The sequence below is a fragment of the Ambystoma mexicanum genome, chromosome 9 (genome assembly GCF_040938575.1).
Source record: "Ambystoma mexicanum isolate Mex_15411 chromosome 9, UKY_AmexF1_1, whole genome shotgun sequence".
Classification (NCBI taxonomy): Eukaryota; Metazoa; Chordata; class Amphibia; order Caudata; family Ambystomatidae; genus Ambystoma; species Ambystoma mexicanum.
In genome coordinates, this window is record NC_090931.1 from 333,560,614 (window position 1) to 333,585,897 (window position 25,284).

Consider the following 25,284-nt stretch of genomic DNA (forward strand, 5'->3'; position numbering starts at 1 on the left):
CACAACTGGTCAGAGCCGTTTAAGTAAATGTTGTGAACAATTGGTGGCAATTGGAAGAGAAGATTGATTGCTACATTTACTCCAGTTGTGTTGCTGAATTTAAATGGACCAGAGAGTTGTGCCTCTGTATCCTTTGATGGGCCTGTAGTAGTTTCTTGAGAAGAGACAGTTGTTTCTTTGTCTTTTGATGGATGTGCATTTGTTTTTGGTCAGACAGTTTTGTGGTTCTATTATTTGATAGAGCAGCAGTTCTTTGTTTCTTTAGCGGTATTGCTGGGAGATCTACTATAGGTTCTGTTTGTATTCATTTTCTTTTTAAAGTTAGAATTTCTTAAGGTACAGGGTACATATCTAGATGGGGAGTGCACATAGCCTGTTGTATTCTAGGATGCAAGGAATGTCAGTATTGATTTTGTTTGCATCAAAGTTACCTGGGAATAGACAATCGAGTGTACGCAGACGTGAAAGTGCTATGTAACTCATAACGTGTTTAAAAACTGAGTTGCTAATGTCAGTCAATGTATGATCTAGGCTTAGACCTTGCGATTTGTGGAATACTGACAGCAGATGCAGGAGATGGAGAGACTTGTTCTCTGCGCATCTACATGTCTTTGAAAAAGAAGGACACTTGCTATTGTGCTGCCTATTTTAACTTCTGCAAGTTTGCCAAAGTGGATGTTGACAAAATGAATGTTGTTGTCATGTGGATATGTTTGGAAGCCAACAACTGTACCAATTGCTCCATTCACTAAACCTTGTTCTACGTCAAGGTCACATTTTAGAATTTCTCTGCAGTTTAGATAGAGTTTATACTTTTTCTAATCCAGCTGTGTTGGAGATACATTTTTCTAAGCTATTTAGTTGTGCTGTTGCTTGTTGACACATAGAGAGTGTCATGCCCTGAACTTCTAGTTTGCCTGTGGAGCTGATATGCAGTATGGGTTGCATTTCTTTTTTCAACATTGTATCGTTGAATTGACTACAATTTGGAAGTGTTGGCATTAAGGACATGCATTTATATTTTGTTGAGTTAATTGTTCCATACCATCAGGAACAGATGTGTTTTGCCCATATAGGTCATGGATTAGTCTAGTATTTAAGATGGATTTTGCATCTTTAGTAAGCAGACCAGTTCTAATGCTTTTTAAAATGTTAGCATAGGTGAGACCTGCAGACTGACGTATGTTTTGAGTTAGTTCTCTGTAGCAAAAATGTTGCCAGAGATTTACATTTCCAATGCTGCAGAGTGTGTTACAGCATTGTTTGTGTCCTAATCTTTTGAAAACAGGTTGACCTTTTACTGGTGTTAACTTTAGGACGTCTCCAAAATAATAACATGGTTTCCTTCAAACAGTTCTTTGCAGTCAGTTTTTAGGACTTCTTGTATTCTGAGATTAATTAAAGCCAACATGAGGTTGGAAACCGTGCTTACTTCATCTATCAGGAGCACTTTGATTTGTTTCAGCATTCTGCATACTTCAGTAGCAGCTTCTGCTGATAATTTGTAGCATTCTAATTTGTTTTGATGTTCTACTGTGAGGAGCAGTAGTCGGTGTAAAGTTACACCTCCTATGTTGTAGGCAGCTAAACCTGTGGGGGTGTTACAACAGCTGAAATGTGGTTGTTTGTTAAGTCTTGCAGAAATTTGCTAATTATTTTAATTAAAAACGTTTTACCAGAACCAGCTTTACCACTTACATATAGGAGGAGAGGTTTATAATTGTTACAGCTACAAGTTTTACTTTCATGTTTAAAGCCATGTTCAATTTCTTCTGTGACTTCTAGTGAGCCGTTCATCATTTAGCTGTGATTTGAGCACTGACCAGTTTTCTTCAGATTGTTTAGATTGATACATAGTCTTTTCTACCTCAGTCATGGCTATTTCTGCTTCATTTAGAATGAGTGGTTTTCCAAGTGGTTCTTGGCTTCCTATAAGGGAAGGTTGGCTGCCTTCAGGAGTATCTTTATATAGTAGAGCTTCAATTTCTTCCTCTTGTTGGCGTTCATTGTCCAACACTTGTTTTTATTATTTGAAATTGACATTTGTTATACTGCTTTAATTTGCTTTGTAAGCAGCTTCAAATGAGTCATACACACCTAGTAATTCTTTTTTTTGCCAAGTTTTAAAAAGTTGCAGTAGGGACACGTAATACCCTTTTCTATGTTGCAGAGATTTAAATAATAGCTTTATATGATGGGTTTGGTAAATTTTACTAGGCTTCCTTCACAAGTTGAGACTGACTATTTTCCAGTTGTCTTATCTGCTGTGTCATTGTTTTTGTAGTAGTAGTTTTGTGCTATGTCGTCCAGGCATGTTTTCCAAAGCAGTACTTCTGTTTGGGTAGTATGTGTCAATTAAATTGTTTAAAATGTCCTGGTTGTTGGGATCATTCGTGGCTATTGTTTCTATCTCTTGGTAGGATATTATTATTCTTTTTCGGGATGAAGCTGGACCAAGGTTTTGCCAGAAAATGTGTTAAAATATGCCATATAAGACTGTACCTGTTAAACAGTGTACAGCTTTGTAGCACTTGCATCCTCTATGGGAGAGCACTTTTCTACAGAAGCTGTACAATTTTTGTGACAGTGTTTTGTCAGATATGTTATCCTAGAGGTCTTTCAGCTCTGTTTTCAGAGCTTTGGTGAGATAGGATGTGACATATCTTGAAACTACAGTGGAACTGTCTGCAATGCATTTTATGTCTATATTTGCATTCCACAAGAGGGCAATGATTGCATTATAATCATCGATGTACTTGGATTCTTCGTCCCTTTTAATGTTGTATGTGTTTTTAGGGGATTTGCATTTTACACTGTGTCTAACAGAAGACGTTAAGCTATTTACTTTTGTGCAAACTGGACTAGGGAAGCCAAAGCGACATTTTCTATAGTATTTACCTTTGTTTTTATATCTATGTTGGCAGCATTTGCCACACTTATGTTTTTGGAAGCATAGGATCTGTGTACGTAGGTCATTATGTGTGGTTTCTGAAGGGATGTTGCAGGTAATGTATTTTTGAATAAATTGTAAAACAGTGGCATCATTGTGATGGGCAAATTTGGCAGCATCTTTTATCCATAAAAGCATGTGGATGTGTCATGCTCCTCTGGATTGATATTCTTTTCTCCAAAAGAAGTGTTCCACTTCTCTGAGTATATGGGTAGTTTTAATGCAGATGAAGTGCAGCATGGCATTGAAGCAATGGTGAAAGTACCTTGATACATTGACAGGGTCAAGAGAAAAGGGTTCTCCTGGTATTTTTATATTTATTCCCTCTTTATTTTGGTTTGCAGTGTGTAAGAAGTCATGCAAGTCATCCCACGCGTATTATACACAACTTAAATAACAAACCATGTGGGTGGGCCAAGGTTCCTTAGCATAAAACGTACATCAGCGGGAGGTTGGAACCAGTATTCTTTTCTACCACGCATGTTCCAAGAGATTTGGGATACTGGACTGCAAAACCTCTTCATCTTTTGAAGCAGTTCGGTATCGGAAATATTTAAAAAAAATGAGAGCCTGTTTTTTATTTCTGTGCAACTCCATAAGATGGAGTTGCTAGTTCACTTTCAAACAGGAGATGGATATATTCTACATTTTGTCTGAATCTGGGGTCTTCAGAATACATTCGTAAAGAGCGATATTCTGATGCAGTAATTTGGGTGGATCTTTCATCATATCTTCCTCCTTTTCCTGTAAGTAGAGGAAGATAACACTTTTCTCCCATAAGCTCATTGGGGATCCACTGGCTTGACGCATTTGATATGTTTCTAATGCATCTTCTAGGGTGTCTTTAGAGTGTAGTGGGTGAATTGTATACTGGTCTAAAATGTTGCTGCAGTAACAGGATCTACGCGTTCAAATGGGCTAGTTGGTGTTGAATCGTGAATTATTTGGGTGGTTTCTCTTAAGTTTTCCTCTATGTTTATATCTTTGTAGTATTTATTGTTTTCTATGAGATATTCTAGGGCTGGTCTAACTTTGTTTAAGTCGACTATTTGTTGCCAAATGCTTTTATCTTTTGTTGGTACACCATTAACTAGTACTATCAACGATTGATTTATTGGCCGTTGTACTCCTAGAGTTTCTACATTTTCTTTAAGATCTAATGGCAAATATACTACTTTGCCACGAATGCCTTTTAGCAACTCAGATGGCTTTTTTTTGGTTGAAGGTGTATTATATCTTGAAATGGGTGCACTGTTTATATCATAATGCTCTCATACAAGTTAAGCTGTTGAAGAGTTTTGGAAGTGGGAATATTACTAAATTATTAGTGATAGCACATGATAGTATTTGGTTATTGTCAAGCTTTGTATTGAGTGCGTGCAAACTATTGAGGGGTAAGTTATTTTGTATTTATTATCTGGTAGATATACAGCTAATTGGAACCATTGGGATTCCTCAATATTCTCTATTTTGTAGGCAATATCTCCTATTTTTGTGCCCTTTTTTATAAAATGCTCTGGGACAATAGACACATACTTGGTCTGGTATATCAGCAGCTGTGTTTTGAAACATAGCTATTTCTTTTTGTATGCGTTTGGGAGGTTTTCACGAATGTTTTCTGAAGTTAATGAATTTTGTAGGTCAACTTCATTTCCAAAATATTTACTGTGGATGTGCTCTATTTCTCGAAGGAGTTTTTCGGCTGCTCCATGTAAGAGAATGTTATTTAAATTTTGGAGTTCTAGGGCAGGACTTTTTACATAGTACAGTCTATGCACAAGGTTTCGTCTAGCGGAATGGTGTATTGTTAACATTTTGATGTGGTGGAAGGTGCTTTTGCAAGCAGTTCCTGAAATGCAGACTAATGACTGTTGTCACAGTCCAGTGTGGCTGCGCACTCGGTAGGAGTCCATGGTTTGTAAAGTTTTCATTCTACTTTTGTCTTTTAGTTTGACATAGTAATTGGGGAATTGACGTGAAGGTTTGAAGGATTGTTGGTGTACATTACATATTGAGCTGCATGTCCATTTGTACACTGGAAGATTTGTTTGGGTGAAAGGAACATTTGGCTGAAAGTTTGTTGGGGATGTTTTTTTATAAGAGTTTCTTTTGCCATAATCATGTCTCCTGTCATTTCTTACCCTTGGCCATTACGGTCTACGGCAATCGTTTTTTTTGTTGTTGTTCTCGTTTATAAGCCTCTTTCTTTAAATATGGCTCTGTGCTCCTTCGAAAAGGTATCTGTATTGACATTGCGCATGATTAGAAGTACTTTTTGTAATTTATTGATTCATCTAGTTAGTGGTTTCATTCAATTTAAAATCAATATAAACAACTTTTTCTTTAGTAGAAATGCGCTGTCAGTTAGAGCTTCGAGGATGAATCTTATGCAGTAGTTTTTAAGGGTAGACGGTGACCTTTTAGCTGTCTTTATAAGTGTTGTATACAGATACTTTGGCAGTTTACACATGTGTGTGAGCAGGTGGAGAATGGTGGCACTATAAGGGAGGTAATGAGAGAGGTTGGAAAGTGTGACATTTATATGGAATGAAAAATGGAAAATGCTGAGCGTTTAAAAATGTTTCTTTTTAGGAGCATTGTGCTGAAAGTTAAAAAATGCATATGTGCATTTATAGCAGCACTATGTAATGTTTTTCTAAAATAAAGGAAAAGGAGATGCAAGCGATTTGTGGAAATCTTTTAAGGGGCACTTGGTGTGTGGAAGTTTAGTTCATTGTTACTACATGCATACTTGCCAACATGATCCATTGCAATCTATAGGTGCTTATCAAGACTTGGTTTTTTTCTTTGCATTTTGGGACTTGTAGTTCCACTTTTCCTATTATAAAACTTGGACTACAAGTACCAGAATGGAGAGAAAAAACTAGAACTGGATAAGCACCTACAGATTGGAATGGGTCATGTTAGAAAGAATGCATTTGCTGCCACCATATTAAACTTCCACACATCAAGTGTCACTTCAAAATGTTCTACACATCTTTTCCATCTGTTTTCATTTCTTTTAGAAAAAAGTTACACACTGTGCTGCTATAAATGCACATATGTATTTTTCTTACTTTCAGGAAAATGCTCCTAACAAGAAACATGTTTAAACGTACAGCATTGTAAGTATCTGCCACTTGATGTGAGCAGGTGGTGTATGATATGATATTTGATATGATATGGCCTTTACAACGTGCCTATACACACGTGTTTCAAGGCACGATAATAGATGGCATTGGACAGAGTGGTTAAAAAAGAGAATACACTTATTGAGAAGCCTATTACAGGGTAAATTGCAGCAAGCCTGTGTGTAAATATATAAATATATATATATATATATATATATATTTTTTTTTTATGGAGGTGTTGAAAAAACATGCTTCAAAATATAAGCATACCCGTACTATGTCTTGTTAGATATATTGTTGAATCTGCAAATAGAAATCTTGGAGAGTTTCACAGTGGTTTTTGATGCAGGTGACTGTGAGTAACAGGAGATATGTACTTTGGGAGTTCGAGAGCACATCTGAAGTGTTAAATTGAGATGACAGGGTTAAATGTAGAGTTTTTGGATGTGATTGGTGGATGGATGGGTGACTGTTTGAAAGCAGCCAATGAGGTAGTGTTACAAACATAAAAGTAAAAAAGGTAAAAGGGCTGCCCTGTGCTACAGCGTTCGTGGATACCACTGTAGTCTGCGGACAACACACGTGCTATTCAGCTCTTTTAAGGATGCCTGGTATGGAAACGGGACTGCAGAGGCTGCGGACAGTCGCAGATGTCCGCAGACATGGGGGGACGATCAGCCAATCAGGTTTCCTGGGTGTGGTGTGCAGAAAGACTGGGTAGCAAGAGTTATCTTTGTTGTGTGCAGTGAAGATGGCTATGGCGAAGCAGTGTGTCTGGATCATGGACGATTCTTGGGGCCATTGGCTGAGGGTGTATTCTGGGAAGTGTGGATTGTCTGAGAATGTTGGATTAGATCAATTTCAAGTTTCATGGTATGGAGTTCAAGGAATAAAGTGGGCGGAATTCCTCCCGTTTGTTGCAAATGTGGTTACCTATCAGCATCCGGACATCATTGTAGTTCACTGTGGAGGCAACAGTTTGGGCTATGTTACCGGAATTGCATTACAGTTTGCCATGAAGGATACATTCGGAAAGTTGATGGAACTGTTTCCACATTTGAAAATAATTTTTTCTCAGATAGTTGAGACAACTGTGGATGCATTCAAATTTATGTTGTCCACCAATTGAGAAAGCAAGGTGCATTGTGAACAAAGTTGTATGTGCTTTTTTTGCGGGATGTTGGCATGACATCTTTTCATAATGAAAATATCAAATTTGATATTGTCAATATTTTCCAAAGAGATGGAGTGCATCTGACTGATGTGGGTAATCAGACTTTTCTTGAAAACTTTCAAAATGCATTGGCCCTCATTACGACCCAGGCGGTAAGGGGTTTACGCCGGCGTAAACTTCGCCGACCCTTACCGCCTGAGTACGAGTTCCCGTAGCGCCATGGCGGATTTAACACCTGCTTTTAGCAGGTGTTAAAATCCATGGCGCTAAGGGACCTCGTTGTTAATTACGCCACCGTAATTTACGGTGGCGTAATTAACGCCTTCCCCACTCCCATTATGCCCTATGGGGCAAAAATGGGAATGGGGAAGGGTAAATGGGGATTGGGGACTTACCGCCCCGCCAAGGTCGGAATGGGTCGGTAAGTCCGCCAACCACCATGGCGGAGTTGGCAGCTTAGCGCCATGGACCATGGTGCTAATAGCACCATGGTTCTCCGCCAAGGTCGTAATGAGGGCCATTGAAACAGTTTCTGTGAACACATAACATATGGATTCTAGTATTCTTTAGTAGTTGAAGTAAACAAAAAGGAAAGAGAAAAAAATTAGAAGCACTTTTGTGAAAGTTAGAAAAAATAATTAAGTTCAGTAGAACATTTGTTAGTTCAGTACATAAAACTAAATAATCAAAAAAATATACATAAAAGCCAGAAAGAGAAAAAAAGGTTGTTTTTAGAGCCACCATTTTTAAACAAAAAACAATTAAAATGATTTTAATTTCCCCATCACACGCCTGGAGTTTTCCAGGTTCCGCAGACTATTGCACTGTCTGCGGACTATGCAGGCTGCAAAGGGTCCTGTGATTTTTTTTAATTTTATTTTTTTTAACTGTGAAAGGTGGCTCCTAAAGGAACTGTTTTTTTTTCGTATTTTGTGATTTTAGATTTTTTTGGCTCTTTTGTGTTTTTACAGGAGAGGCAAGGTGGCCAAGATATGTGATATCATCAGTGATGTCACCAATGACATTTGTGATGTCATCTTTGCTGTCCTTGTTGTTAGTCTTAGCAGTGCACGGTGGTGGCACGAATTATGGTTGCTTAGCTTACCATAACTGGTGAATTTCTGTGGGTTTTTGGTTTTACTTGCAACCATAACGTCCCTTTAACAATGTTTTTTCACTGAATGTCATGTTTTTATTCGTGCAACTTGACCATAACGTCCCTTTAACAAAGTTTTTTCACTGCATGTATATTTGTGTGTGTATGTGTATATATATATATATATATATATATATATATATATATATATATATATATATATATATGCACTTGTGGATCTCTTCATAACCTCTAGCACACTAGAGCATGTTACAGTACTTTCCTGGCTGTTTTTGGAAGGGCATCAGAAAATGGCTGGTCCGGGGTTGCATTATTCCTAGACAGTGAGACAGCCTACCTCAAGATACCTGTTTATGTCCCTACTCATCAAAACAACTTTTGGGGGCCTTCTTTCCATTCTATTTTACTGTTTTAAATATACCCAAAACCAGTTTGACCAGAATGTTTTCCTAACTTTGTTTATGCAATTACTTTTAATTACAAATAAAGACACATTGTTCTCTATGTATTATATTCTGCTCTTTAGAATCTTTATTTGATCGCTGAAGAAGTTTCGAATTCTGCGCTTTGAATTTGAATTTTCTCTTTGCATATTTCTTTTTTTACAGCTTTCTATTTCCTTTCCTGAGGGGACTCTCCCTATACTGTTGCTCGTCTTGCCCCCCTTCAACTCCCACCACCACCCCTATGTATGTTTTGCTGCACTTTCAAAATTTTATGACAAAGTCCAATTTTGTAATTGAGGAGTTTTTGGCCTTTTTCATAATACACTTATTTAAAAAAAAGTGATACTTTCCCCCCTTATTCAAGCAATACAAATACATTTATCGGTAAAAGAAATAACCACAAGCGCTTTGCACTAAGCAACAAAGAGCTTTTTCAGGGCGAATTATAGCATCCACTAATTCAAAAATTATGGAATTAAAACCTTCCGAATTATTTGCGGTATCAAAAGCTTAAATGAAGGTCGGTCTCAAAACTGTAAGCTTCAGTTTTTGACACTGCACTTCACTTAATATTTTTCTATTTTGTAAATTTCGTAGTTGCGCACATACAATGCAGCCCAGAGGAAGTGTCAATCCACCCTTCATGGACGTCTCGCTACTGTTAAAATTGGGAATTGCTTTCTGAAATGTGCCCCAAATAAGCCCAGTCAATGGCACGTGAAGAACTTTAAACTAATATATGAACACAGGGCAGTAGACAAGTAATTTTGTACAGGTTGGGCTCATGTCATTTCCGTTTTGACATTATGCCACTATTTTTCATTTACTTTGTGCTTCTCTCTCTCTCTATCTCTCTCTCTCGCACACACAGCTCTTTATTCAGAAATCATAGATTTCCTTTCACAGTACTGCAATCTCACAATAATACAAGACAATTCTGAATGAAATCATCAATACATATCCAATAAAAACTAAAATATCTACAGGCACTATCTGCACCCCTTGATTTCAACGTTACCTAGAAGGCAAATCATTGTTCCAGTGTAGTCTGAATAAGATGTAATTTTACTGCCTGTTGCCTTTTCTTTCATCCCTAGGTGAGCAGTATATTACCATAAAAGGCTACACCGCTGATGAGGATGACGAGCTAACCCTCAAGGAAGGAGAGTCTATTGAGGTCATCCATAAGCTACTTGACGGCTGGTGGGTTGTCAGGTAAGCTATGTGAAAAACTACATATGGCAGGCGAATCGAAGTACAGTTACATGGCTGTCCGTAAGGCAAAGTCTATCTGTAATACTTAGAAAAAAACAAGAGGATTTTCGTATTGATTTAGCACCAATAGACAAGTAGCATTAGCACGCAAATACTGCTCCCCCTTATGGGAAATTACAACACTGAATCTATGCTCTGTCTACCACACCATTCAGGTCTGGATGGCTTCCAACCATCTCTGCCTCAATGATGAAAAGTCAGAAATTATGGTGGTTGGCTCGCAATCCACACTTAAAAAGCGTACCAACCATACAAATGGCCAACCATACAAATCTTTCGTTGCCAGCAATGTCAAAACCCTGGGAATGTACCTGGATGCCACCCAGTCACTCGCAAGACAGGTCAATGTGATTGCTTCCTCTGCAGCCCTCACTTCAAAAAGAATCAATGCATGCATACCATTCCTGACCGCAGAAAGCTGCCTCACTATTGCTAGAGCTCTCGTAGGCTTGAGCCTTGACTACTGCAATGCATTACTCGCAGGAACATCTGCAACATCAGCAAGCTACAGACCATTCTGAATAATGCCCTCACAGCAGCACTCAACATACAAACGTGTGAGCACATCTCTGTAGCTAGAAGAAAAGCACAGTGGATTCCTATCCGGGAGCACATAATCTTTAAATCTCTAGCCATCACACACAAATCTTTCGGCCTATGCTCCTAGGTACCTCTCTCAAAAAGTCTCTGAAACTCAATCCACCAGACCCACCTGCTCCGCGTACTCGCACCAACTGACTATTTCTAGATTTAGGAGAAAAAGATTGTGGGGGTCCAGATTTCTGGTAATCACCTCTAAGTGCTGGAAAGATCTACCCTTGCAAATGAGAGCTGAACAATCTTATTGGGCCATCAGGAAACAACTCTCAAAACCCAGTTGTCCCCGATTTTGAAACTAGCATGACCTGTACCAACACATATGTACCTTGAAATGTTTATATGACGGTACTACAAGCCTTAGGGCCCTAACCACCTCCTTTATGCATTTACATTTTCCTTTTCACGCTATGTGCAATATGTAACCAGCAGCTTGATGCCCCTGGGTTTAGTATGCTTTACACATGAAAAAATAAATAAAATAAAATACAACAAAAAGGTATCTTATGTATAAATTGCAAGACAATTATTTAATACATTATTTAATGCAAAGTATTTAATACTTGTTATTATAAGTTTCAACAAAATGTTTTTCTAAACAAATATACTATTTTCAAATATAAATAAATAAAACAAAGAGTAAGACAAATGCAAGAATGTAATTCATAACAAATGCAAAACAGTGAAAAACACACTGACAAAGCATCAAACACAAATAATCAAATATAATCCTCCTGAATCACATTCATTTACAAACCTATAAAACAATACATTAATTAACTCTGCAGAGCCTACATTAACTGTCAGCCTCTAAAAAGCTTACATTAATAAAACAGCCAGGACCAAACATGCTAAATACTACATTGTCAAAGATCACCCTGCCAGGTGGGCCATGGTTCGGGTTGGTCGTACCCCAGCCCAATCTTGCCACAATAAGCCCTACCACTAGTTGAATATTCTCAAAGGATACAGAAATGGGGGCTGTCATTCCACTAGCAGTACCTACAAAATCATTTGAAATTGGGATTTGGATTCAGATAATGCCTGCCACTCTCATTCTGAACGTAGTCTCAGCCACTCTACACAGTCACTGGTTTTATTCATGCTTCCCTGCATATGTGGGAAGCCTTCACAAATTCATATGTATTTATTGACTACAACAATTCGGTCGATATGTTTCAAATCTCTAATATACTTAAAATAATTATTAAATATGGTTGCACGGCACCCCACTTAATCCTGCTCAACTCCTCTTTTACTGGGAATAATGTTTGCTTCCTGTACTCTATTGAGATTCCAATGCCTTTATCACATCTTCCATCCCTCCCTTATTTTAGGTAAATAAGAGATTAGCGCTGTTTCGCATAGCAAGTCTCTTTACTCATTCAGAGGGTGAGTAGGAAAGATCACCAATTTCACAGTTCCACTCTGACTCTCGGTCTTGTGTACAATTTCCAGGCCCACTCCTGAGTGCCAATTAACAGGTAGGTCCTGCCCTCAGCCCCAACCCAAACCAATAACAACCACTGTAGCCAAGGGGTTAGTTGTGGGAGGGCTGCCCACAGGTACTTAATTGCGCTGTCTCAGCTTTTCCATAGGGGTTTGAATTTGGCAACTAAAATAATTAGGTGTGGCAGAGGAATGTTGGTGGGCGGTCGTGCATAGTTTGCAAAAATATGGAAGCCCCTTGACTGAGGCGGAGAAAGGGTCAAATGACCTGTTCTATGGTTCACACTCAGGCTCACTTGACCATTCACAGAGGACTATCTATTTGCATATCAGTCTTGTCCCACGTACAATGACTGTCCATCACCGAAATGCTAGGTGAGTCTTCTCTGAACAAGAGTACCAACAGCAATACCAGACCAGCGTTTCTGCCTTGCTGAATGGCATCAGTGAAGCGAGCTTGTGCCTGTCTTGTTGGTGGGACGAGCTGGTATGCAAATGGATATTTACCCTGCCTGCAAAAACGACAATAGACACAGCGTCTGTCAAAGCAGAAAGCATAAACAGGCAATGTGGATCCTCACAGGACCTTAACACACCAGCTCATTTTGGAGAAAATAAAGACTGCGCTGTTATCTTATCATGCTATCATTATTCAGGTTATTGTTAAAAACGGAATCATAGAAGAAATTACATACATATTAATTGACAAATGTATACAAGAACTAATCCCCACACATTCGATCAACCTAAATAACTGAACAAAACCACATTTTGTGTTGCAATTTGCAGAAGTCCAGCATTAAAACACTGATATTATTAAGAGAACCAACTCAATATACTGAGTTACGTATTCATAAAAAGGCATCCTATAAATTGAGGCACTACTCACAATAATAAAAAAACTTCACAACCTTAATAGCCTCGGAAAAGCCAGCAATAATCAGAGGCCAAATCTGGCATCACACGCCTACCAAGGGAGGCTGGCGCTCTTGGACTTACCTGATTGGTGCCTAAACACCAAGGACTTTGTAAGCCTCCTCTGGTGAGTTGGACCAGCACTTCTTTCTAATCGACAAGCTCACAATAAATACTGCAAAGTAGCAAACTGCACCAATGGGGAGACTGGCACTTATCAAGGGACAGCCATCTTGAACATTCCCAACATCCCATTGGTTGAAAGCTTCACCCACTTGCATGCCTTGTGAATAAAACTTGCATTTTTGCTGTAATGACCTCTGTTCAAAAAGGACTGCACATGTATGCTGGAATTTACAGGTAGCCACAAAACAAGGAATGTAATGAGGCCTTTAACGTAGGTTTACTTCTGGACCGGCAAGTTTCTACACTAAGGGCCTCATCACGAGTTTGGCTGTAGCCCTTAAATGCGGTGGTAACGGTATTACAGCCACATTTAAGGGCTGGCCCTATCACGAGTTGGGCGCTAAATCGACTGTTTTACCTCCAGCTTTTTTCTGGAGGTGAAAATCCCTGTTTTCGGCTGTATTACAGCCGGCTGTATTAGCCCGCATAATTAGCGCCGAAAATTCCCCATTGGATCCAAGGGACCCAATCAGGAATGGGGATTTACCGTTAAGGCCCACCTCGTGATCCGGTGGTAATACCACCGGACTGGTCGGTGTTAGGGCTATTACAGTCGGCTGTATTACAGCCGGGAATACAGCCCAACTCGTGATGAGGCCCTAAATCAGGTTGTTATTCCGCCCACGGAAGGCAAGTGCAAAAAGTCCAAACTTCTCAGCTAGCTGCTTAGCGGTGCACAATCCCTACAACAGGAGAAATGGTGAACTGTGACCTGCATGTTCTGTGCAGAAAGGGCAACTCTCTGTGTTTTTCAGAAGCTTAGTGTTGTGGCAGCTTTCAACAATGGGCCAAAAGCACTACAACCTGAGGGATCTGTGTTTTTCTTTGTTTTTTAATGCATTAATGTGGCTTTGGGACTGTGAGGGGATAACTGCATGAGATGCTTGGTTAAGCTTTATTGGTGTCCACTTTACGTAGGTAACCTGATCACTCTCCTAGGAGGACTTGGATATGTAGCAATAATCTCTGTAATGATCGAGAAGACCACAGTGCCAATAAGGGTAAAGGGCAAGAACGACCAAGGGCACAAAATAGACTTACAACATAAAGTGAAGGGCAGATTGAAGTGCACAGCGGCACCTTGGTTTGGAATATGGATGACATCTTGGTGAAAAATATCACCCAATGAACAGATGCCGTATTCTCACGATCCTTAAAGCAGTGCCTAAGCTTCACCTAAATGTCTTCAGGGATCTCTCACTTGTATCATATGAAGACTTTATAGACGCGGGTGGCGAGGATGGATTTTATATCGGTCTTAGCAATTTGCATGATACTTGATAACATAGACATCATTAGGGAAATGGGTATGTGCAATTTTCCTGCAACAGGCTTTGTTGCACCAAAATAACACACAAGGTATCATCTTGCAAGATAACCTCTAAAGGTACAGATTACCTGTGCGACATCTGATAAGGAAAAGAGATAATGACTGAGAGTGGGAAAGACTGGGGGGTGGTCACCACAGGTATTTGCAAAGGAAACAAAATCATGCCCCTAGCATGTCATAACATTCGAAACATTTAATCATGGAATTCAAAAGGGTACACATATGTTTTAGGAAATTCGTTTTGTAAGATAATATTTGAATGCTCATGATAACCTTATGATACAAGAATCTTTGCTGAAGAGCAATTTATGGTACGATAAATTGAAACAATTTAAATAAATTTGAAATAACACAGCTCATCGGGGACCGTGAAGCACCCTAAAGTAGGGCTGCTGGTGGGTGTTTCCAACCAATGGCTCTCACCATTCATGGAACACGATTGGGGCAATAATCTGATGGCGGTTAGCATGCAAATTTCGGCTTTTAGTTTGTACCACGCACAGGGCTTGGTTATTAATGTATTTGCCAGGCCAATGTGCTCAAGTATCAAGACACTTCAGAAAATATTGGCCTTGATATTTGAAAAATTGATAGCCTCTGTGTCAGGTTCTTGGATTCTATGTGGAGGAGATTTTCACGCCAGATGCACAAGCCTTGATATTGTGTCCTAAGAACAATGATCTCATTAATTTTTCTATACCAACTCCTACCATCATACAATCCAGAGGGAATTAGCTGAGTTGGATCTGGGAAGAATTTGCTATGCCTGGAACTTAATTATGCTGAATGGCAGCATTCAGGGGACATTCCAGGGAAGTATACACTACATGATTTCTGCTAGAAATCAACAATAGAGTACCTCTTCGATTCTGCTATGTACTTTCATATTTTGTCTGCACTAAAGATTGAGAAAAACGACTATAGTTATCATGCATTTATAAGTCTGACAATAGGATGGGTGCATGTTCCAAAAAAAATATTACAGCGTTTACCAAATGTCGTAAACATCATGGAAGGCAAATTGAGTTCCAAAAAAAGTTAACCCAGAGACATCCATACAACAGTAGAGGGTTAATTAGACGATGAACAGAAGCGTTCTTCAGGACTCACTCTGGTAGCAAGTGTTATGGTGAGTATCACGGGAATGTTGCGTACCTGCTGATTTAGCTGAAGATGTTGAAGTTGCAGCCAGGCTGTCTGCTGTATCCAGACGAGTGTATGACACGGGGAACCGACCCTTCCCCAACCCAAGATTGGTACTGGGTGGAAGATGGACCAACTCCCAACGTCACGATGCGCTCTCCCCTGATTTCCATGACGTCAGGACAGTGCAAGCACTGGCAGGGGAGGCGTTGTGTACTGCAGTCCTCCAATTGACGTAGATGACCAGATGATGATTTGCCAAGGAGGAAGTGCTGGATGAGCCAGTCCTCGGAGTAATGGAAACTGAAGCTGTGACCAACTGGAGATCCAATGCCGGCAAGAAGTTGCAGGTTGAAGAGATGGTGGAACCAGTCAGAGGCATGCAAACCAGAGTCCAGAGAGGGTACAGGATTGAGCAAGGGAATCAATGCAGGCAGGAGGATATGGAAACTGACACAGGATAAGGTGTAAGTCAACAGGCAGGAAGGAGGAGACTTGGGAAGCTAAATGAACTAGACTGACTGAAAGGGGAAAAAGGCCCAGGGAACAGAATAACCACAGGCTGGCAGGAATAGAGGACAAGCACAGAGGTAGGGAGCTCCAGGCACGCAGGAAAGGGGACTGGCCCAGGAGCAGGTAAACCACAGACAGACAATAGGTGTGCAGGACCAGGAAACAGGAAGGCTCAGGAAAACCCAAGCGGAGTGAGCAACACGTTCCAGACCAAACCGCATTGAGACGCAATTAGGTTCTGATCTCCGCTCCCCTTATGGGGCCGCCAGCACCTGAGAGGCTTGAAACGCAAGCTGTCTCGTCTCCAGGTGCTGACGAGCCCAGAACGAGGCTTGGAGAGCAAGCCTTCAAAGCTGCGAGGGCCCAGCCAACTGCGCATGCACGGAAGCGAGAATGCGGTCGTCCGCGCATGCGCAGAGGCTTGTCAACATGGATCCCAGGCGCTCTCTGAACGGTGGATCCCCAAGCGTGGAAGCATGGGTAGATCCACCAGGCAGGAGCAGGGAGAGACGGTGCGGAGAACCCTGGTCTCCGGGTAAGTGGCGTGACAGCAAGTCCATATTATACATAGATAAACAATATCATTACGATGAAGTTATTCAAGAAAAAAAATGTCAACGGTAAACACATAAGAAGGTTAAGATTTGAATCGAAGACCAACAAGGTTTACAAAATAAGGTTAATATCACTTCAGACAAGATTTAAAATTGGATCTGAATACACACAAAAAAAATAATTGAAAAATAATTGAAAAATGGTGGCATAGCATGTGGAATATTGTACAGGATAAGGACTCCAGAGCATTTTGGAGACTTAATTGGTGAGAACAACATGGAGGATTATGAACAAATAATGCCTATTCCTAAGGGAGTCTGATCCAAATACTTGAGTAAAATTCTGCTAAGACACACTGCAAAAACAGACGGAGGACTTGATGGAAGAGGTAGTGCTAGACATTGATGAAACTGTTGTCATTTTGAAAATGCTAAAAGGATGAACAGCCTAGGGCCCTGATGGCTTGGCTAACACCAAGCTCATTCAGCAACCTGAGAAATGGGCGACTTATGCGTACCCTCTTTTCAATGAAATTCTGACCACCAGGATTATTCCAGCCTCCTGGAAAGAATCAATACTGATTCTATTTTCAAAAAGTCTAACAGATCAGGGCGCATAGCATCTGATTGTATTGTTGGGTGTGCTGGGCATGGTCTTCTGAAATGTTGTACTAAAAAGGATGAACATATGGGTAAGAGTGAGGAAGGTTCAATGAAAATTTGAAGTAGGCTTTAGAGAAGCATGCTCAGTGATTCACAACTTAGTGATATTAAACACACTACTAATAAAAGATGCATTTAGAAAAAGGGGGCCACCTCTTTACATGGCCTTTGACATAGTATGTTGTGATTGCCTGTTAATGAAACAAAATAATTACGTCTTCCCAACAGTTAGCTGAACTTCCTTGATGGGCTACATAGTAAAACAACCAGCAGAATAAGGCTCAACTGTATGGGTGCATTATCTTTGACCATACAAACAGATTTCATACAGGGCTGCGTAATGCACCGTACGGCTATGGGCCTTGAACGTGCATTGATAATTGAGCACTTTCTCACTCAAAACCACCTATATATAAACAATAATAAAACCCAGGTTATGGTATCTTCTAATAAGAAATCATTGATCCATCCTGGGAAGAAATGGTGGTTAGATAATAGACGTAGAAGTAGTGAATTACTATAAATATTTGGGTCTTCAGATTTTTTCACAACTCTCAAACTAAAAATGTGAGTGAACAAGGCAAAATGTTTGGGAGCATATTAATGTGGTATCGATAAATACTGTGCATACTCCTTAATTTTGATAATTATGTTACATGAACAAAAATGTATCCCGGCAATTACCTATGAACTTGAAGCCCTTCTAATATTTAGGAGACACTAAACAAGATTGAGGAACATTTGTGGCATTCAACTTTGGGGCTGCTGAGGAATATTACAATATCACTAATACGAATAGAGAAAAATGTGCTGAAAATGGATACAGTGGTTAAAATAGGATCGGCTGTGTGTTCTTTAAGGACACTCAATGCACAGCCAGGTGACATAAAATATACCCCAAACATGTCGATGGAGCATTCAAACCCCAAATAGATGTCGACGTACAAAGAGATTAACCAATGTTTTTTTCTTAAACATGATTGACTTCGACCATGCTCCAGATTTACCCAAAGAGATAAATTTGACTCGTTTGACAAAAAGAAAAGCTAAAATTATGGGTCTTATATGATGATTGGATAACCCTTCATTCCAAAAGGAAGCTTTTGGACTTTTACATATACCCAGGGCAAGCTGATCAAACAAGTCGCTGCAATACATTTTCATAAAATGTAAACTTAGTGTACCGGAATCTTTAGAGGTTATTGATCCTAGATTAGGATTAAATAGGAATGAATGACAGTGCAGTTTACGTAAAACACCCAACACATTAGAAACTTTAAAACACCTACATCTTTATTGTCCAGCTCTGACACAATAAGAGTATTTAGAAAGTGTGTGTACAGGTTGGATGCAATATGTACTTATTCATTTTAACTAAGGTGTCTTCAAGGATAGCATCTAGGATCATCACTTGCCATAGCAGAATTCTGGCAGTTGACCTCAGTGAAATTGACTTCGTTAAGAGCCTAAGTGGAATGGTAACTGATAAATGGTCTGGCACCTGGTGAACATTTAGAAATATTATGTATTTTAGAATATCTTCATTGGGCGTTCATATGTTCTTATTTTACCTCAATAATTGTAATACTGACGTATGATTATCACACTTTTTTATTTGTGTATTACATTTCATTTTGTAAAGTGTATAATATTAAAACCAAATTACATAAATAAATAAAAATATGTAGCACAACATTTTAATTTTAACATGTGTTCTAGCACTAGCCAATCTTTGAATTGCAGTGTTGCATGCTCTTGTCTTTTCAAGTTGAGGGGCATACTGTTTGTTTTTGTATACATTCTCGTTTTGTAAGTTGTTACATTAGTCCAAACAAACCCTGCCAAGTGATCTAGTTAACTTCAGCCCATTATCTCATAAACCCAATACAATTATGTTGATTTTGACACATTCACTGCAGGAAAACAGTGTGTGGGAATTGCAGTGAATGAACAGTCATTAAATATTCTTTTGTGCAAGTGGCTCGAAGACTAATCCAGGATTCTCCTGCAGATCCTTGACCACATCTCATACACATTATTGTTACCACAAAAAAGCAACCTTCACTAACACCGAAATCATGATTTCAGGAAGGATGAGGTCACAGGTTATTACCCATCCATCTTTCTTCAGAAGTCTGGGGAAGAACCATCCATGCAGAAAACACAGCTGAAGAACAAGGTGGCGCCACCTCGAAGGTAGGTGGAATTACCAGAACCTCAATGTTTGGCATTCTTGCTTTTCAATAATAAATCTACAGCTCATTAATACCTTTTTACTCATTCCTTCTTCTTATTTGCACTTCTCAATCATCCTGCTCACACAATGGTCCTCACTTGTCACTCCTCCTTCTCAGCCCTCCTCCTCATTCGTCACACAATGTACATTTGAGAACATTATCATTCCACCTCCTTATGCTTCATACATATTCATTATTCCTCATTCATCAGTTGCTTTTCTCCTCATATTTCACTCCTCTCTTCTCACTCATCAGTCCATGTGACTACTTATACACCAATCCTTTTTATCACTCCTCATAGCTCAGTCCACATCCATTTCCTCCCTCGTCCTCACAGTCATTCCCCTTATGTCCCCATACCGCATTCCCTATCCTCCTGCTCTCTCCTATGCCCCACCATGCAGTTCACTTTCAATTCCTTAATCTAAGTCATCAGTTTTATACCTCAATCATAATGTCTCAATCTTCACTCCCCCTCCGCCATCATCTGTCAGTAGCTTTACTTAAGATACCCTGCTTCTCACTCATTATCCTGCTTCTTACTCATCAGTTGTCCACCTCGTCATCACTCAGCTAGAAGTCCCCACTACTTTTCTTTTTGTAATTTGCCAGAACGAAATGATCTGCTAACCAAAGTTGTGAAAAACAGCTAAAATCAAAATATTTCTACAGGTTACACATGAAAAGTCTGTTCTTAATTAGTGACTTAGACATTTTAACCTGGCCATAACGAGCGCTCCTTCATGTTTTAAAATATAGGCCTGGGCTCTTCCTTTACTTACCTGGGGTGTATATCATGTCCATATTATGTATTAGTACCCGGCGAGGGATCAATCAGAATGAAACAAGCATTCTGATTGGCCCTCGCCGGGGCATTACCTGGCCGGGCATCCCTGCATCAGGATTCCACGGCCTTTGTCCCCGGCAGGGGGCCTGGCAGCCCCTCAGCCAATGAGGAGGCTCGAAGCAGGGCCATCCCCGCTCCGAGCCTCCCCAAGGCTGAGAGGCTACCTTCGCCCCCCGCCGGGGACAGAGGTAAGGCTTTTTTCCCTCCTCCCACCTCCCTGCCCTCCCAACCCCACTTACCTTCTTTTTTTTCGGGAGCGGACGCGCTGGAAACGCTTTTGTTTCCAGCGCGTCCACTCCCGATGGCCGCCATGGAAAGGGAAAACGGACTCCGTTTTCCCTTTCCATGGCGGCTATTTTCTTTGACGTCTTTTTTTTCCAGAAATGCTGCAGCGTTTCGGGAAATAAATAAAGCTTTTAGTGCCCCAGTCACGCAGTTTTTGCGGGCCGGGATACTAATAGCTATATGCCCCTCACGGCGGGGGCATTACCAACTCTAGTAATGCCCCGGGGCCTTCATTAAGGCCCTCGCTTCGCTCGGGCCTATAACTATGGGCCCCGGGGCATTACCTGAGTCGGTAATGCCCCCGCCGCTTGGGGCATGTTGCTTAATTGTTGGCATGCATACGTAATTTAAAACCAACAAACAACATACAAGATAAAATATATTACAAAATGTATTGAATGTGTAAGTAGATAAATATATAGGTATACGACATGTTTACGACATCAAACTGTTAGCTTGTTATCTGAATAATTCAAAGATCTAACCTGCTGGCTATAAGGCATTAACCATGTTGTGATTTAGTCTGCATGTCTGAAGCCACTAGTGCAGCTTACAGTGATATTTCTGCGATCTTGGGGACTACCATACTATGCAGTGATCTTAGAAGAAGCTTCTATGTTAACAATCCATCCCTCAAACCCTCTGCAGATCTGGTATGAACAAAAGTATTTTGGTATAACCAAATCCTAATCTGAAGCTCTTGTCTGCGGATTCCTTTGGAACTGCATGATTTCCTCGCAGCCAGATATAACAAGACGTGGCAATATTAAAGTTCTTCATTAAACTGTTTAGGTCTATTAAAACAATACATCTGAACTAGCTTGCTCAACGTAGACTGCAGCAAAGGCTTTAAGATTTAAGTTACTCTGAAACAGATATAAAATTCAAGATGCAAGCTTCATCTTGGCATCATTTGGTGCAGTACGAGTATTGTGGTCCGATTCTGTACTACACTACAGTTGAAATAGAAGATATATAAATGCATGCATTCATTAGGGCTAGTTCTTGGACAATACTATTTTGGGAGACTGCTAAATTGCCCATAGAAAACATAGGTGATGCAAGGGTCAGACTGAGGGGGTTCTCAGAAACATATCACTTCACCTAGGTTGGAAAAACCATTAAAACCACTCTGTATGAATAGTTTTGGAATGGACACGTAAGAAGACATGCAGAACGACAAAAATGTGTGCATTTATTAAATCTCAACGTTTGAAATGCAAACATTTCAATGTAATTGTAAACTGTGGAATAAACAGAAAATTGGCTCTTCACTTTGGGAGAGCAATTCAGAATTGCATAGTACACCTGGGCTGTCTTTTGCACAGTCTTTTGTTCTGTACAGAAGGCAGAAGAGCATACAAGGGGGTTGGGTAGGGCACAGACGAGAACGGGAAGCTTCCATACTTATGATTGCAGCACTGTTCAGGTAGCAAAATATTTAGTTACAAGAGACCTGGGATAAGGAGATGGGTGTTTGGTGAGGAGTTACTGACTTTGCCTTGGTCTGCAATGTTAGCACACATCATCTGGGGCCAATCTGTTTTTTTTTTATCCTGTGCTTCAACAACTCAATTCTGAACTATGAGTGCCAAGAAGTTTCATTGAGGGCCAGTAGGCGTACCCTACTGGATATGTTCATTCAGCAACTGTTGTGTTATTACATTTTATTTGATAAGGAAAAATAACTTCATGTTTGTTGTTTTGTCATTAGATCCACCATTCGCAATGCTCAGAGTATCCATATGAAAGGTCGCAAACAGATAAACAAGGAAACGTACAGAAGGAACAGCATGAGATACATCCAGCAGCGGAAGTCCAAAGAAAATCTATTAAATCTGGATAACGGAAATACAAAACAACTTGGTATGTTGTGAATGTAATTTTGTCTTATTTTGTGCTCAAAGTTGAGCATGGTCCGTTAGACGAGGGGACAGAGATTCCAAAGAAGGTCCCATAATCTATTTTGGAGACACGTGCTAGGAAAGAAGGGATTAATGAGGATTACCCCCAGCCAAATGCATACATTCATTAATAGCAGCTTCCTCAGCTCAGAAAATTAAAAAACCTGTAAATTGAAATAGATGCAGGCACTTTTTTGGTCCTTTGGGTGAGCTTGTACATTTGTGAACCTCAGAAATGGTCAAAGCCGATTCTCTATTTGTCAAAAGGGCAGTACATGTTTCTACACTTTTGCTTTTTCAAATACAAAGGACCCAATATATGACAACTACAATGCAACTGCAAATCTGGCCAAAGATTCTCCATTTCTGGTGCATTGATCGGTTCTTTGGGCAACTGACTAAGTCAATAATAACTGACAGGTCCATTAATTAAGGTGCATTAACCTACTTGGGGAATCTATTTTATGTTGCTGATATTTTCTCTAATTTGTCTTTCATTAATGATTTGTAGATATGATCCAGGAGTCTGTGAATAAACCCAAAAGTCAACCAGACATTCCACCCAGACCAAGCAAGGACCTTCTGCTGAATCGATGTTCAGAATATACCAGGAACAAAATCAATGCAGGGATCTGAAGTCAACAGCGTGATAGTGCTAGGAGGTCGTCATCATAACAGTCTGCAGTGACACATGTTGGATTGGGAACTATCCTTGGACCTCTCTATATCAGTAGTGCTGCACGCTGAGTTGAAATATCCCATAGGGTTGAGACTGCAGCACATGACCTAATGATACACCACCAGAAGCAAGATACAGAGGATATCCCTTTTCAGAAGCTTCTTATTGTAATAGAGTATTAAATATCCAAACTATGTGCATGTCAATATATGGTTTAGGAAATGATTTTAATATTTTCCTTTACCCAAGCGGCTGTGCAACAAATACAATAGATAAGCTTTAAAGAGACAGAAGATAATAGATGATCTGAAAATAATGACATTTTCAAACCATTGGTTCTTCACTGAAAGGCCATAGGATGAGGGTTGCTAATTATTCTTTATAACTGTCCACCTGGTAAAGATGAAGCAAGGTGATCGTGCCATACTTTTAGTCATATGTTTAATGTACGATGTTGTACCTGTATGTTCAACCCAAATTGCTAATTTACCAAGCAGTGGAACTTAAATGAAAAAGGACTTTCTTCAGTATAAAGCAAGTCACCTCATATGCAGGCAACAAACTGCTAGGAAATGCCTGAGACTTGGGGCACTATTATTAGGCAACCTGTACAGGCGATTGATCTAACATCGATGAGGTTACTTGTGAATTAATAAATTAGGTTTTTGTTAAAAAAAAGTGTTGTAATAAATATGACCAATACTTTTTGCGAGCATGGGCGAAAACTCTCCTCTTATGTAACAGTAAAAAAAAAAGCTAATATTCATCATTTACTGATTGTTCCAAAAGGCTGCAGTCAGTTTTCCTACTACCTGCTCAATAACCCCAAATCACAAGACCCCTAAAGGTCAGGAAGTCTTCCGTAAGAGAACAGGCCTTCTTTGTTAAGGCCACCTTGACATGAAACGCACCCATAGAGAGCCATCTCCAATTCTGGAAAGATTTTAAAACATGGCTATGTGCACTGCATATTTGTCTAGTATGTTTACATCGTTCATTTCTTTGACACCAGGAAACCTGATGCGCTAATATGATCTTTGTACACACCCTTCATTTAACTTTTTCATGTGTTATTTTAAAGTTCACACAAACATGCCTGTCAGTTAATGCCAAATTACACACCATTGAATATTTTCCAAATCTCATGGGAAACAATTTTTCAGAACATATCTGTACCATATTAAGCTTATATAGAACTTTCTTTAAAGTGATATACTGTACTGTTTGTAGTCTGTTCTAATTATGAATTAACAGTAAAGATCAATTTTTCAGATAAATAAATCAGAAAGTATGCTCTTTTAGTTGAGAGTGACAACAAGAAAAATAATATAAAGACTGAATAGGAAAAGGTAATGGATTTCAATGTTTTGGAGCCAACAAGGAAAAACAATGAAAGCAATACTGGGCGCAGGTAGGCCATAGGTAGACATTAGGCAACATGTTGGGGTGTAAAGCGAAATGAGGGAGGCAAGTTAAGGAGCAACAAGGCATTGGATACCTTTAAATACAACATAAAGTGAAACAGAATGCAGAGAAATCAGGGCAGGAAAACCGAGTCACTTGAGAAAGAAACTAAGTCCCTGAATTGCAGATTTTTAAATAGACCAAATTGGGGCCAATTGATAGACGGGAGGACCAAGAGGAAGAGCAGAACAGTAGTCCAGGCAAGACAAAATTTGTGATGAAACAAGTAACTTAGTAGAATGAAATGAAATATAAGAATCGGAGTTATGCAGGGTATACAAATAAAAGCAATACAACCAGGTCTATTAGAAATATGTGTAGAGAAAGAAAGAGGCGTCTACGATAACACCAAGATTGTTTGCAGAGGTAGAGAGAGAAAGCAAAGAAGAATGGAACAAAATATTAATGGGTGATATCAATGGCGT

At 39.7% G+C, this 25,284-nt stretch overlaps 1 protein-coding gene across 1 annotated transcript in view; it reads left to right on the forward strand.

Annotated features, from left to right (window-relative positions):
* The window catches only part of NCF1 (neutrophil cytosolic factor 1), a 184,807-nt gene extending 160,710 nt beyond the window's left edge, over positions 1 to 24,097 (forward strand). Inside the window, exons 8-11 of the mRNA XM_069614750.1 lie at positions 9,916 to 10,033; positions 19,532 to 19,639; positions 22,527 to 22,678; positions 23,228 to 24,097. Coding sequence (XP_069470851.1) covers positions 9,916 to 10,033; positions 19,532 to 19,639; positions 22,527 to 22,678; positions 23,228 to 23,352 — 503 coding nt within the window. The 3' untranslated portion in view covers positions 23,353 to 24,097. The remainder of the gene's footprint in view (positions 1 to 9,915; positions 10,034 to 19,531; positions 19,640 to 22,526; positions 22,679 to 23,227) is intronic.
* Positions 24,098 to 25,284: the final 1,187 nt, after the last annotated feature.